Below are 13,073 nucleotides of genomic sequence, written 5' to 3'. Positions count from 1 at the left end.
CTTCAAACGTGTGGATGCGATGTTGAGGGTCGTGACCTTCAAATCGATACCAATTTTGACATATGTTCATTTTCGATTTAAACCAGACCGAGTGGGTCGTTTGGGGTTATTTGGGGGCATTTCTATGCTTTTTTGGGTTTGGTATTTCCAAAAAAATGTCCTTATCTCTTATTAGACGTGTGGATGCGATGCTGAGGGTCGTGATCTTCGAATCGATACCTATTTCGGCATATGTTCATTTTCAGTTAAAACCAGATCGAGAGGGTCGTTTTTGGATATTTGGCGGCATTTCTGTACTTTTTTGGGCTTGGGATTTTCTAAAAAGTGTCCTTATCTCTTATTAGACATGTGGATGCGATGTTGAGGGTCGTGACCTTCGAATCGATACCTATTTTGGCATTTTTTCCATTTTCGGTTTAAACCATACCGGGTGGGTCATTTGGGGTTATTAGGGGGCATTTCTGTACTTTTTTGGGTATGGGATTCTCTAAAAAGTGTCCTTATCTCCTATTAGACGTGTGGATGCGATGTTGAGGGACGTGACCTTTGAATCAATACCTATTTTGGCATATGTTCATTTTTAGTTAAAACTAGACCGGGAGGGTCATTTTCGGATATTTGCCGGCATTTCTATACTTTTTTGGGCTTGGAATTTTCTAAAATGTGCCCTTATCTCTTATTAGACATGTGGATGCGATGTTGAGGGTCGTGACCTTCAAATCGATACCAATTTTGGCATATTTTCATTTTCGATTTAAACCATATCGGGTGGGTCATTTGGGATTATTTGGGGGCATTTCTATACTTTTTTGAGTGTGGGATTCTCTAAAAAGTGTCATTATATCATATTAGACGTGTGGATGCAATGTTGAGTCTCATGACCTTCGAATCGATACCTATTTTGACATATGTTCATTTTCGTTTTATACCAGACCGAGTGGGTCGTTCGGGCTTATTTGGGGGCATTTCGGTACATTTTTGGGTTTGGTATTTTCTAAAAAGTGTCCTTATCTCTTATTAGACGTGTGGATACGATGTTGAGGATCGTGACCTTCGAATCGATACCTATTTCGACATATGTTCATTTTCGGTTTAAACCCGACCGGGTGGGTCATTTGGGTTATTTGGTGGCATTTCTGTACTTTTTTTGGTTGGGTATTTTCCAAAAAATGTCCGTATCTCCTATTAGACGTGTGGAGGCGATATTGAGAGTCGTGACCTTCGAATCGATACCTATTTTGGCATATGTTCATTTTTGGTTTAAACCAGACCGGGTGGGTCATTTTGGGTTATTTGGGGGCGTTTCTATACTTTTTTGGGCTTGGGATTTTCTAAAAAGTGTCCTTATCTCTTATTAGATGTGTGGATGCGATGTTGAGGTCCGTGACCTTTGAATCGATACCTATTTCGACATATGTTCATTTTCGGTTTAAACAGACCAGGTGTGTAGTTTGGGATTATTTAGGGGCATTTCTGTACTTTTATGGGCTTGGGATTTTCAAAAAAGTGTCCTTATCTCTTATTTGACATGTGGATATGATGTTGAGGGTCGTGACCTTCGAATTGATACCAATTTCAATATATGTTCATTTTCGGTTTAAACCAGACAGGGTGGGTCGTTTGGGGTTATTTGGGGGCATTTCTATACTTTTTTGGGCTTGGGATTTTCTAAAAAGTTTCCTTATCTCTTATTCGACTTGTGGATGCGATGTTGAGGGTCGTGACCTTCGAATCGAAACCGATTTTGACATATGTTCATTTTTGGTTTAAATCAGTCCGGGTGGGACGTTTAGGATTATTTGGGGGCATTTCTGTTCTTTTTTTGGTTTGGTACATTCCAAAAAGTGACTTTATCTCTTATTAAACGTGTGGATGCGATGTTGAGGATCGTGACTGTCACATCGATACCAATTTTGGCATATGTTCATTTTTTATTTAAACCAGACCGGGTGGGTCGTTGGAGGTTATTTCGGGGCATTTCTATACTTTTTGGGTTTGAGATACTCTAAAAAGTATCCTTATCTCTTATTTGACGTGTGGATGCGATGTTGAGGGTCGTGACCTTCGAATTGATACCTATTTTGATGTATGTTAATTTTTCGTTTAAACCAGATCAGGTGGGTTGTTGGATTTGGTATTTTCTAAAAAGTGTCCTTATCTCACATTAGACATGTGGATGCGATGTTGAGTGTCGTGACCTTCGAATCGATACCTATTTTGACATATGTTAATTTTCGGTTTAAACAAGAACAGATGGGTCGTTAGGGGTTATTTGGGGGCATTTTTGTACTTTCTTGAATTTGGTATTTTCTAAAAAGTGTCATTATCTCTTATTAGACGTGTGGATGCGATGTTGAGGATATTGACCTTCGAATCGATACCTATTTTGCCATATGTTCATTTTCATTTTAAACCAGACTGGGTGGGTCGTTTGGGGTTCTTTCAGGGGATTTCTATACTTTTTTGGGTTCGAGATTCTCTAAAAAGTGTCCTTATCTCTTAGTAGACGTGTGGATGCGATTTTGAGGGTCGTGACCTTCGAATCGATACCTATTTCGGCATATTTTCATTTTCGGTTTAAACCATATCGGGTGGGTCATTTGGGGTTATCTGGGGGCATTTCTATACTTTTTTGGGTATGGGATTCTCTAAAAAGTGTCCTTATCTCATATTAGACGTGTGGATGCGATGTTGAGTCTCATGACCTTCGAATCGATACCTATTTTGACATATGTTCATTTTCATTTTTTACCAGATCGGGTGGGTCGTTCGGGCTTATTTGGGGGCATTTCTGTACTTTTTTGGGTTTGGTATTTTCTAAAAAGTGTCCTTATCTCTTATTAGACGTGTGGATGCGATGTTGAGGATCGTGACCTTCGAATCGATACCTATTTCGACATATGTTCATTTTCGGTTTAAACCCGACCAGGTGGGTCGTTTGGGGTTATTTGGTGGCATTTCTGAACTTTTTTTGGTTGGGTATTTTCTAAAAAGTGTCCTTATCTCCTATTAGACCTGTGGAGGCGATGTTGAGAGTCATGACCTTCGAATCGATACATATTTCTGTATATGTTCATTTTTGGTTTAAACCTGACCGGGTGGGTCATTTTCGATTATTTGGGGGCGTTTCTGTACTTTTTTGGGCTTGGGATTTTCTAAAAAGTGTCCTTATCTCTTATTAGACGTGTGGATGCGATGTTGAGGTCCGTGACCTTTGAATCGATACCTATTTCGACATATGTTCATTTTCGGTTTAAACCAGACCGGGTGTGTAGTTTGGGATTATTTAGGGGTATTTCTGTACTTTTACGGGCTTGGGATTTTCTAAAAAATGTCCTTATCTCTTATTTGGCATGTGGATACGATGTTGAGGGTCGTGACCTTCGAATTGATACCAATTTCAATATATGTTCATTTTCGATTTAAACCAGACAGGGTGGGTCGTTTGGGGTTATTTGGGGGCATTTCTATACTTTTATGGGCTTGGGATTTTCTAAAAAGTGTCCTTATCTCTTATTCGACTTGTGGATGCGATGTTGAGGGTCGTGACCTTCGAATCGAAATCGATTTTGACATATGTTCATTTTTTGGTTTAAATCAGTCCGGGTGGGACGTTTAGGATTATTTGGGGGCATTTCTGTTCTTTTTTTGGTTTGGTACATTCCAAAAAGTGATCTTATCTCTTATTAAACATGTGGATGCGATGTTGAGGATCGTGACTGTCACATCGATACCAATTTTGGCATATGTTCATTTTTTATTTAAACCAGACCGGGTGGGTCGTTGGAGGTTATTTCGGGGCATTTCTACACTTTTTGGGTTTGAGATACTCTAAAAAGTATCCTTATCTCTTATTTGACGTGTGGATGCTATGTTGAGGGTCGTGACCTTCGAATCGATACCTATTTTGATATATGTTAATTTTTTGTTTAAACCAGATCAGGTGGGTTTTTGGATTTGGTATTTTCTAAAAAGTGTCCTTATCTCATATTAGACATGTGGATGCGATGTTGAGTGTCGTGACCTTCGAATCGATACCTATTTTGACATATGTTAATTTTTGGTTTAAACAAGAACAAGTGGGTCGTTAGGGGTTATTTGGGGGCATTTTTGTACTTTTTTGAATTTGGTATTTTCTAAAAAGTGTCCTTATCTCTTATTAGACGTGTGGATGCGATGTTGAGGATATTGACCTTCGATTCGATACCTATTTTGCCATATGTTCATTTTCGGTTTAAACCAGACTGGGTGGGTCGTTTGGGGTTCTTTCAGGGGATTTCTATACTTTTTTGGGTTTGAGATTCTCTAAAAAGTGTCCTTATCTCTTAATATACGTGTGGATCCGATGTTGAGGGTCGTGACCTTCGAATCGATACCTATTTCGGCATATTTTCATTTTCGGTTTAAACCATACCGGGTGGGTCATTTGGGGTTATCTGGGGGCATTTCTATACTTTTTTGCGTATGGGATTCTCTAAAAAGTGTCTTTATCTCATATTAGACGTGTGGATGCGATGTTGAGTCTCATGACCTTCGAATCGATACCTATTTTGACATATGATCATTTTCATTTTTTACCAGATCGGGTGGGTCGTTCGGGCTTATTTGGGGGCATTTCTGTACTTTTTTGGGTTTGGTATTTTCTAAAAAGTGTCCTTATCTCTTATCAGACGTGTGGATGCGATGTTGAGGATTGTGACCTTCGAATCGATACCTATTTCGACATATGTTCATTTTCGGTTTAAACCCGACCAGGTGGGTCGTTTGGGGTTATTTGGTGGCATTTCTGAACTTTTTTTGGTTGGGTATTTTCTAAAAAGTGTCCTTATCTCCTATTAGACCTGTGGAGGCGATGTTGAGAGTCGTGACCTTCGAATCGATACCTATTTCTGTATATGTTCATTTTTGGTTTAAACCTGACCGGGTGGGTCATTTTTTATTATTTGGGGGCGTTTCTGTACTTTTTTGGGCTTGGGATTTTCTAAAAAGTGTCCTTATCTCTTATTAGATGTGTGGATGCGATGTTGAGGTCTGTGACCTTTGAATCAATACCTATTTCGACATATGTTCATTTTTTATTTAAACCAGACCGGGTGTGTAGTTTGGTATTATTTGGGGGCATTTCTGTACTTTTACGGGCTTGGGATTTTCTAAAAAGTATCCTTATCTCTTATTAGACGTGTGGATACGATATTGAGGGTCATGTCCTTCGAATTTATACCAATTTCGATATATGTTCATTTTCGGTTTAAACCAGACAAGGTGGGTCGTTTGGGGTCATTTGGGGGCATTTCTATACTTTTATGGGCTTGGGATTTTCTAAAAAGTGTCCTTATCTCTTATTCGACATGTGGATGCGATGTTGAGGATCGTGACCTTCGAATCGAAACCGATTTTGACATATGTTCATTTTTTGTTTAAATCAGTCCAGGTAGGACGTTTAGGATTATTTGGGGGCATTTCTGTTCTTTTTTTGGTTTGGTATATTCCAAAAAGTGACCTTATCTCTTATCAGACGTGTGGATGCGATGTTGAGGATCGTGACTGTCAAATCGATACCAATTTTGGCATATGTTCATTTTTTATTTAAACCAGACCGGGTGGGTCGTTTGAGGTTATTTCGGGGCATTTCTATACTTTTTTGGGTTTGAGATTCTCTAAAACGTATCCTTATCTCTTATTAGACGTGTGGATGCGATGTTGAGGGTCGTGACCTTTGAATCGATACCTATTTTGATATATGTTCATTTTTCGTTTAAACCAGATCGGGTGGGTTTTTGGATTTGGTATTTTCTAAAAAGTGTCCTAATCTCATATTAGACATGTGGATGCGATGTTTAGTGTCGTGACCTTTGAATCGATACCTATTTTGACATATGTTCATTTTTGGTTTAAACAAGACCGGGTGGATCGTTTGGGGTTATTTGGGGGCATTTCTGTACTTTTTTGGATTTGGTATTTTCTAAAAAGTGTCCTTATCTCTTATTAGACGTGTGGATGTGATGTTGAGGATTGTGACCTTCGATTCGATACCTATTTTGCCATATGTTCATTTTCGGTTTAAACCAGACCGGGTGGGTCGTTTGGGGTTATTTCGGGGCATTTCTGTACGTTTTTGGGTTTGAGATTCTCTAAAATGTGTCCTTATCTCTTATTAGACGTGTGGATGCGATGTTGAGGGTCGTGACCTTCGAAATGCCAAGTATTTCAATAGATGTTCATTTAGGGTCCGAACCAGACCGGGTGGATCGTTTGGGGTTATTTGGGGGCATTTCTGTACATTTTTGGGTTTGGAATTTTCTAAAAAGTGTCCTTATCTATTATTAGACGTGTGGATACGATGTTGAGGGTCGTGACCTTCAAATCGGTACCAATTTCGACATATGTTCATTTCCACTTTAAACCAGACCGAGTGGGTCATTTGGGGTTATTTGGGGGCATTTCTGTACTTTTTTAGGTTCGGTATTTTCAAAAAACTTTCTTTTTTTTTTTTTTTTTTTGATCAGTAAGATGTATGTGTATAAAAAGAAAAAGAAAGAAAACAAAAGAAGGCAGCCTACTTCCAACCCTTAGACAACTCTAAGAGGGAGGAAGGGCCCCACACACCCCAAGGACATGCCCCTGGGTAATACAAGAGAAAGACACCCAACCCAATCAAGGAGGTCTAAACTGGACCTTACCAGAGACATCATCATAAATCAACCGGTTAAGATCCTCAACAAAACTCGAAGGATATAAAATTGTCTCCCCATCACTAAGATCAATTGAAGCAATAAAATCCGCCGGCTGATTCAACTCCCTCCAAACATGCCTTATCTCATAATGGGCCAACTGGTTTAGGCTGGACAAAATCTGGAACTTCAAGGTATATACACTCCAAGGGCAGCTGGAAACACCTGTAAGAATCTCAATAGCCAGCTTCGAATCAGATCTAATGGACATATGGCGAAGCTCTCTCTATAAGCACAGAGTAACCCCCCTGTAAATGGCTAGTAACTCCATATGAAGAACCGAGGCCTCCACACCTTTGCCGACATAAGCCAGAACCGGGTCACCTAAGGTATTGCGAATAAGGCCCCCATAAGCAGCTCTATCTCCACTCAAGGAACCATCACAATGCAAAGTAAACAAATCTGCCGGAGGTATGGGCCAGACACAAGCTTTGGGAATAACAGCAGCCCATCTCACCTGTAATCCCCACATATCGACCAAGAACTGATTCCTAGGTGAATAGGCAACCGAAATATGGCTTTGAGAGCCCCTAGTCACAACATCAAATTTAATAGCTTGGATAATAGCATCATAAGACCTTGCTTGATTACTGAAGAGACGCTGATTTCTCTCCCACCAAACATGATAGATTGTCGCACAAAAAGCCATCTTAGGGATAACATCCAAATTATCATTAACACACACCACCTGAACAAGCCAGTTAACCACATCAAGGAGGCTAGCGGGGCCTTTACCACCAAGAAAAATCATAGAACTAACTCTATCCCAAATGTTTCTAGAAAAAGGACACTCAAAGAATAAATGGCTATGGCTTTCCGAATTTCCCCAACAAAGAATACAATTCTTCCCAACATTTATATTCCTTCTTTGCAGCTGGTCTTTTGTGGGGAGCCCTGACATAAGGCATCTCCAAGCAGTACATGAATGCCTAGGCAAAAAACCAGGGAACCAAACAAGCTTGTGCCAAGCTACCCTTATAGAACTACTCCTCACTTTCTCCCAAGCCGACTTAGTAGAAAAAATGCCATTAGCCGTACCTTTCCAAACAACAAGATCTGCCTTTCCATTAACAATGGGAATACTAGGGAGGTCTCTAAAAATAGTAATCAGGTCAAAAGAGCCCTGAGGGGGAGAAAGCCATTGGCCATTCCTAATAAGATCAGAAACCAAGGCAAGCCTGGTGGAACCAACATCATATCGAATCCGATCACCAAAACTTTTAATCAAAACCCCTTTGGGGTGCCAATAATCCAACCATAGTCTAGTAGAGTGGCCATTCCCAATAATATGATAGATATGGGGTTCAGCCAAGTCCCTATACTTAAGAATCTTCATCCACACCCAAGAGCAATTTTGGGAAGTCTTAACAGTCCAAATAGAATCATTTCTAAGGTATCAGGTGTACACCCATCTAACCCAAAGGCTGTCCTTCCTAGAAGCAATCCACCAGATTTGCTTAAGGATACCCGCAGTATTCATATCAGAAATCCTCCTAATTCCAAGGCCCCCTTCAGCCTTAGGCTTACAAATTCTATCCCAAGAAATGTAATGTACCTTACGATGAAGAGATGGGCCAACCCATAGAAAATTGGAGAACATAGACTCCAGCATTGTCTTGAGAGCACCAAGCAAACCAAAGAGTCCTGACCAATAGATATAACACCCCTGAAGGACTGAGTTCAACAGTTGAAGCCTCCCTGCAAAAGATAAGAGCCAAGCCTTCCATCCATCAAGTCTGCTCCTAACACGATCCAGAATAGAAGAGCAATCAGCAAAAGTTAATTTCCGAGAGACAAGCGGAACACCTAAATACCGAATAGGTAATTTGGTATCCACAAAATTGTTAATTCCAAAAGTTGCGATCCGGCCGTGTGGGTTAGGCCCCTAAAATAATAGAGGACTTAGTCCTGTTGAGTTTCAACCCGAGTAGGTGTGAAAATCACCCAGGACCCCCAGGCAGGCCGAAATAGAGTCTATGGTGGCTTTCATGAATATCATCAAATCATCAGCAAAAATAAGGTGAGAGAGATGGGACCTCTTGCACCTGGGGAGAAGAGTGATCCTATTTTCAACCTCCAATTTCCTCATCATAGCCGAGAAGCCCTCCATAGCAATAGTGAACAGGTAAGGAGATATTGGATCCCCCTGCCGAATACCCCTTCCTCCTTTAAAATATCCTACCGGGCTCCCATTCAGTAAAATGGAGAAATAAGGGGAGTCCACACAAGCCTTCACCCAACCAATGAACTGCTGAGGGAAACCCATTCTCTCCATAATCTCAAACAAAAACCTCCTAGTAAGAGAATCATAAGCTTTATGGAGATCGATCTTCAAAATAGCTGTGGGGCTAGTGCCTTTCTGCTCAATCCCTCGAACCACATCATGGCAAACCAAAATATTCTCTACTATAGACCTGCCCTTGATGAAAGTAGACTGACAGTCACTGACCACCTGCCCGATCACTCCTTGCAGCCTATTGGATAGCACTTTGGTAATGATTTTGTAAAAGAGATTGCAAAGGGCTATAGGCCTATATCCCATAAATGAGGTTACATCTCCTGTCTTAGGGATAAGGCTAATAAAAGTAGCATTAACCGAACTAGGAAGGTAAGACTTCATGAAAAACCACTTTACAGCCAGAGTCAAATCTTCTCCCACAATCTCCCAAGAATGCTTGTAAAAGGCTGCTCCAAAACCATCTGGTCCTGGAGCCTTAGAATTCTTAAAAGCAAACACAACCTCCATAATCTCCTTATTAGAGATTCTCCTAGTAAGGCTTTCCTGATGGGCTTGAGACAGACCATGCTTCAAAGGAATAGAGCTAGGAAAGAAACCACTGTCAGCCGAATCAGTCCCAAATAATTTCTTATAAAAAGAAATAGCTTCTTCCTTAATCTGGCTAGGATTCTTCACAATATCTCCATTCTCCCCTTGAATTTCCAGGATGTGCTTCCTATGCTGCCTACAAATCACAGATTTGTAGAAAAAGCTATTATTACCATCCCCCAACTAAATGTGTTTCACCCTTGACTTTTCTTTCAAAAATTTCTCTTCAGTAGCCAAAGCCTCCCAAAATTTCTTTTTAGCCTGTGTTTCCATTAGCACCAAATTCGGATCATCAGGGTGCTCACTAAGCTGCCTCTGGATCTGAAACAACTCAGCCTCAGCCTCCTTCACTACAAGAAAAACATCCCCCACACACTCCTTATTCCAGCTCCTCAACCCTTTTTTGACATTCCTCAATCTGGCCGCAAACTTAAGAATGGGATTAAGAGCCAAATTCATAGGCTGCTCCCACCCCTGCCGAACCACCTCATCATAGCCATCTCTACCAATCCAAGCCTCAAAAAATCTGAAAGGTTTTGGGCCAAAATCTGCTTTATCCACCACAGCCACCACCACTGGAGAATGATCAGAAAGCCCAGGAGGGTAAAAGGTTGCATCAGAGGATCTAAACACATCCATCCAAGCTAAATTGACCAGAACCCTATCAAGCTTGCAACAGATTCTTGCATCTCCCACTTGTCTATTATTCCAGGTCAAAGCCTCCCCTTTCCATTTCAAGTCTAGAAGCCCAGCACCATCTATAAACGAATTAAAATCATCCATAGCTTCAATCCGAACAGGGTACCCTCCAATTTTTTCACTGTTACTTCGAATCACATTAAAATCCCCTAGAACAGCCCAAGGGTTAATAATGGCACTAGAAATAGCCCCAACATCCTCCCACAATTCCTTCCTAGCCACCACAGAATTAAGAGCATAAACAACAGTACAAAAGAAAAACACCGAGGTACCCACAATTGACACCTTAGCATGTATGAACTGTTTGGATTTTTGCACCAAAACCACATCATAAAAATTCGGGTCCCAACCCAGCCAGATCCGAATAGAGTTATCAAGATCTCCATTATGCAAATACTTCCAACCCGTCAAAAAACTATGAAAAATAGAAGCACAATTATCCAACTTAACCTTGGTTTCGAACAGCCCTACCAAATTAACCTCATGGTCTTTACACACCTTCTTTATCTCCATTCTTTTAGTAGAGGCATTCATGCCTCTAACATTCCAAGCTAAGCACTTCATTTAGTAGGAAGGGTAGAACTGTCATCTCCCTCTTCATTAGGTCCCACCCCTTTGGCAACATTAGTCTCTTTCGGGTTTATAAGAACCCGTTGGGCTTGGAACTTGGACCCCCTCCCCGTGGGTCGACCCAGCAAAGAATAAGAATTTAAATTCGGTTGGGACATACCTTTCCCCATTTGCCCTTGAGCTGCATGAATCTCAGCAGATTGCTTTCTAAGTTTATCAAAGTTAGTGAGAGATTTCGTAGGGGCTGTCTCCTTCTCATTTGATAGAATAGAATCCTCCAATAAGTTATCTCCTTCCATATGGGCCGCACCATTCCTTTGAATTTGAATTGGAGTTTGCCTCATCGAATGATTAGGCACCACCTCAGCAAAATCTGTTGCTTCTCTAATATCTTCCACGGATTTTGCCTTAGCCAGCTCCACAGTAACATGGTTACCATTATAGATTGGATTCTCCCCACAAATCTCTCCAATGATTCCATCTTTCTCCTTAGAAATAATTGCTAACGGATTGGGTTGAAAATCTGCTCCCTCAAGTAATTCATTCCCTAATAAAATAGCACATGATTCTGAATCCAGCATTAAATCATCAGGATCATAATGCACCTCCTCCGTAAGATCTTCCAAAATGGCAAAAGGATTAGATTGAGACAGCTCCCTGAACTTCGGATGATTCCCTGCAGATTTGAAACTCCCATTCCCTTTATTCTTGATAGAAATTAAGGAAACCGAATCCAATCCCTTTGTATTTGTACCAGCTCCACTATCCTACTATTCATCTCCTACTTCATCATTATGAACCTGCTGCCCATCTCCATTGCCGCCACCCATGGCACCTCCATTATTTTCGGCAACACCTTTCACTCGCCACTCCTTCTTAGACCGTGACTTATTCATATTTGAGTCTTGTTTGCCAAACAAACAATTATCTAAGAGATGGCCAAATACTCTACAATGCTTACAAAGAGGGGGCTTCCAATCATAAACAACTTTTTGATAAAAAACAAGACCGTCATCTCCATAGACTAGAACAGAAGAGGGAAGATCCCTATCTGCAGAAACTTCCACACATAATCGGGCATAAGACAGCCTCTCCATAGACCGGGTCATTTTATCAGTGACAATAGGCTTCCCAATCACACTCCCAATCGAACTCAATGCATCAACAGACCAGTAATGAAAAGGAAGATTTGGAAGGGACACCCAAACCGGCACTGAGCATAAATCAACTCTTTCCAAGCACACCTCTGGGCTCCAAGGGCACAAAATGAATGGTCTCCTCTGCACATACCATGGCCCCCCGTCGAGAACTTTAACTTTATCAACTTCAAGACTGAAACAAAAAATAAAAAAGCCACTTTCTAATAAATTAACATCCACATAGCCTGAAATTCTCCATTGTTTTAACAGCATATCACGAGCAAAGGTGAAGCTAGGTCTGCCCCCAATAAAATGACCCATAAGAGTGTTCTTCCACTTCTCAAGCCCTCCTTTAACCATCGAATCTGAACACTTCGCAGCCAAGACCCCATTAATGACTTCTGGTTCAACAAAAGAGAGCTGCAACCCATCACCAACCAAGGAAGAAGAAAAGAGGGCTGACCAAGGAACTCCCACCTTCTTCTTCGGCTTCTCCACCGAATCTTAAGAACCAACTCCCTGGTGATCCGATCTTCCAACTCCAGACATCTCCACTCCCTGAGCCTCTACAGAAGGAACACCACCATTAACAACACTCTTCTCACTCAAACCTGCAACACCACCCTTGCCAGCCGAACCACCAAGAGCAGGCCAACCGCCCGAAACAGCCACCAAAACCCCTCCAGAACCACCTTCACCCAATCCCCTTTGTTCCCCCATTTCACCCCTTCCATCCGAGATGAGAAGGGGGGGAGGACCATTAGCAGGGCCTGAAGGCCGACCGGCCAACATCAAGAACAAACAATAAGAACACTCACTCTCAATATCGCCAGAGCTTCTCTCTCCTCTTCGAATTGATACCTTCAAATCGATATTAAAAAAATTGTCCTTATCACTTATTAGACGTGTGGATGCGATGTTGAGGGTTGTGACCATCGAATCGATACCTATTTCGGCATATGTTCATTTTCAGTTTAAACCAGACCGGGTTGGTCATTTGGGGTTATTTAGTGGCATTTCTATACTTTTTTGGCCTTGGGATTTTCTAAAAAGTGTCCTTATCACTTATGAGACGTGTGGATGCGATGTTGAGGGTCATGATCTTTG

General features: G+C 41.2%; 1 protein-coding gene across 1 annotated transcript; it reads right to left on the bottom strand.

The window, feature by feature from the left end:
- Positions 1-6,680: 6,680 nt before the first annotated feature.
- Positions 6,681-10,770, bottom strand: LOC122648258 (the record flags this gene model as incomplete). The annotated part of the gene is made up of 6 exons (XM_043841494.1): positions 10,120-10,770; positions 9,764-10,032; positions 9,023-9,694; positions 8,287-8,473; positions 7,048-7,188; positions 6,681-6,957 (listed from the first exon to the last, which is right to left on the bottom strand). Coding segments are annotated over exons 1-6 (2,197 nt in total), but the record flags the coding sequence as incomplete, so codon positions are not given.
- Between the last annotated feature and the right edge of the window lie 2,303 nt (positions 10,771-13,073).

This window comes from Telopea speciosissima, unplaced genomic scaffold, assembly GCF_018873765.1.
Source record: "Telopea speciosissima isolate NSW1024214 ecotype Mountain lineage unplaced genomic scaffold, Tspe_v1 Tspe_v1.0653, whole genome shotgun sequence".
Lineage (NCBI taxonomy): Eukaryota > Viridiplantae > Streptophyta > Magnoliopsida > Proteales > Proteaceae > Telopea > Telopea speciosissima.
This window is presented reverse-complemented; position numbering and strand designations above follow the sequence as displayed.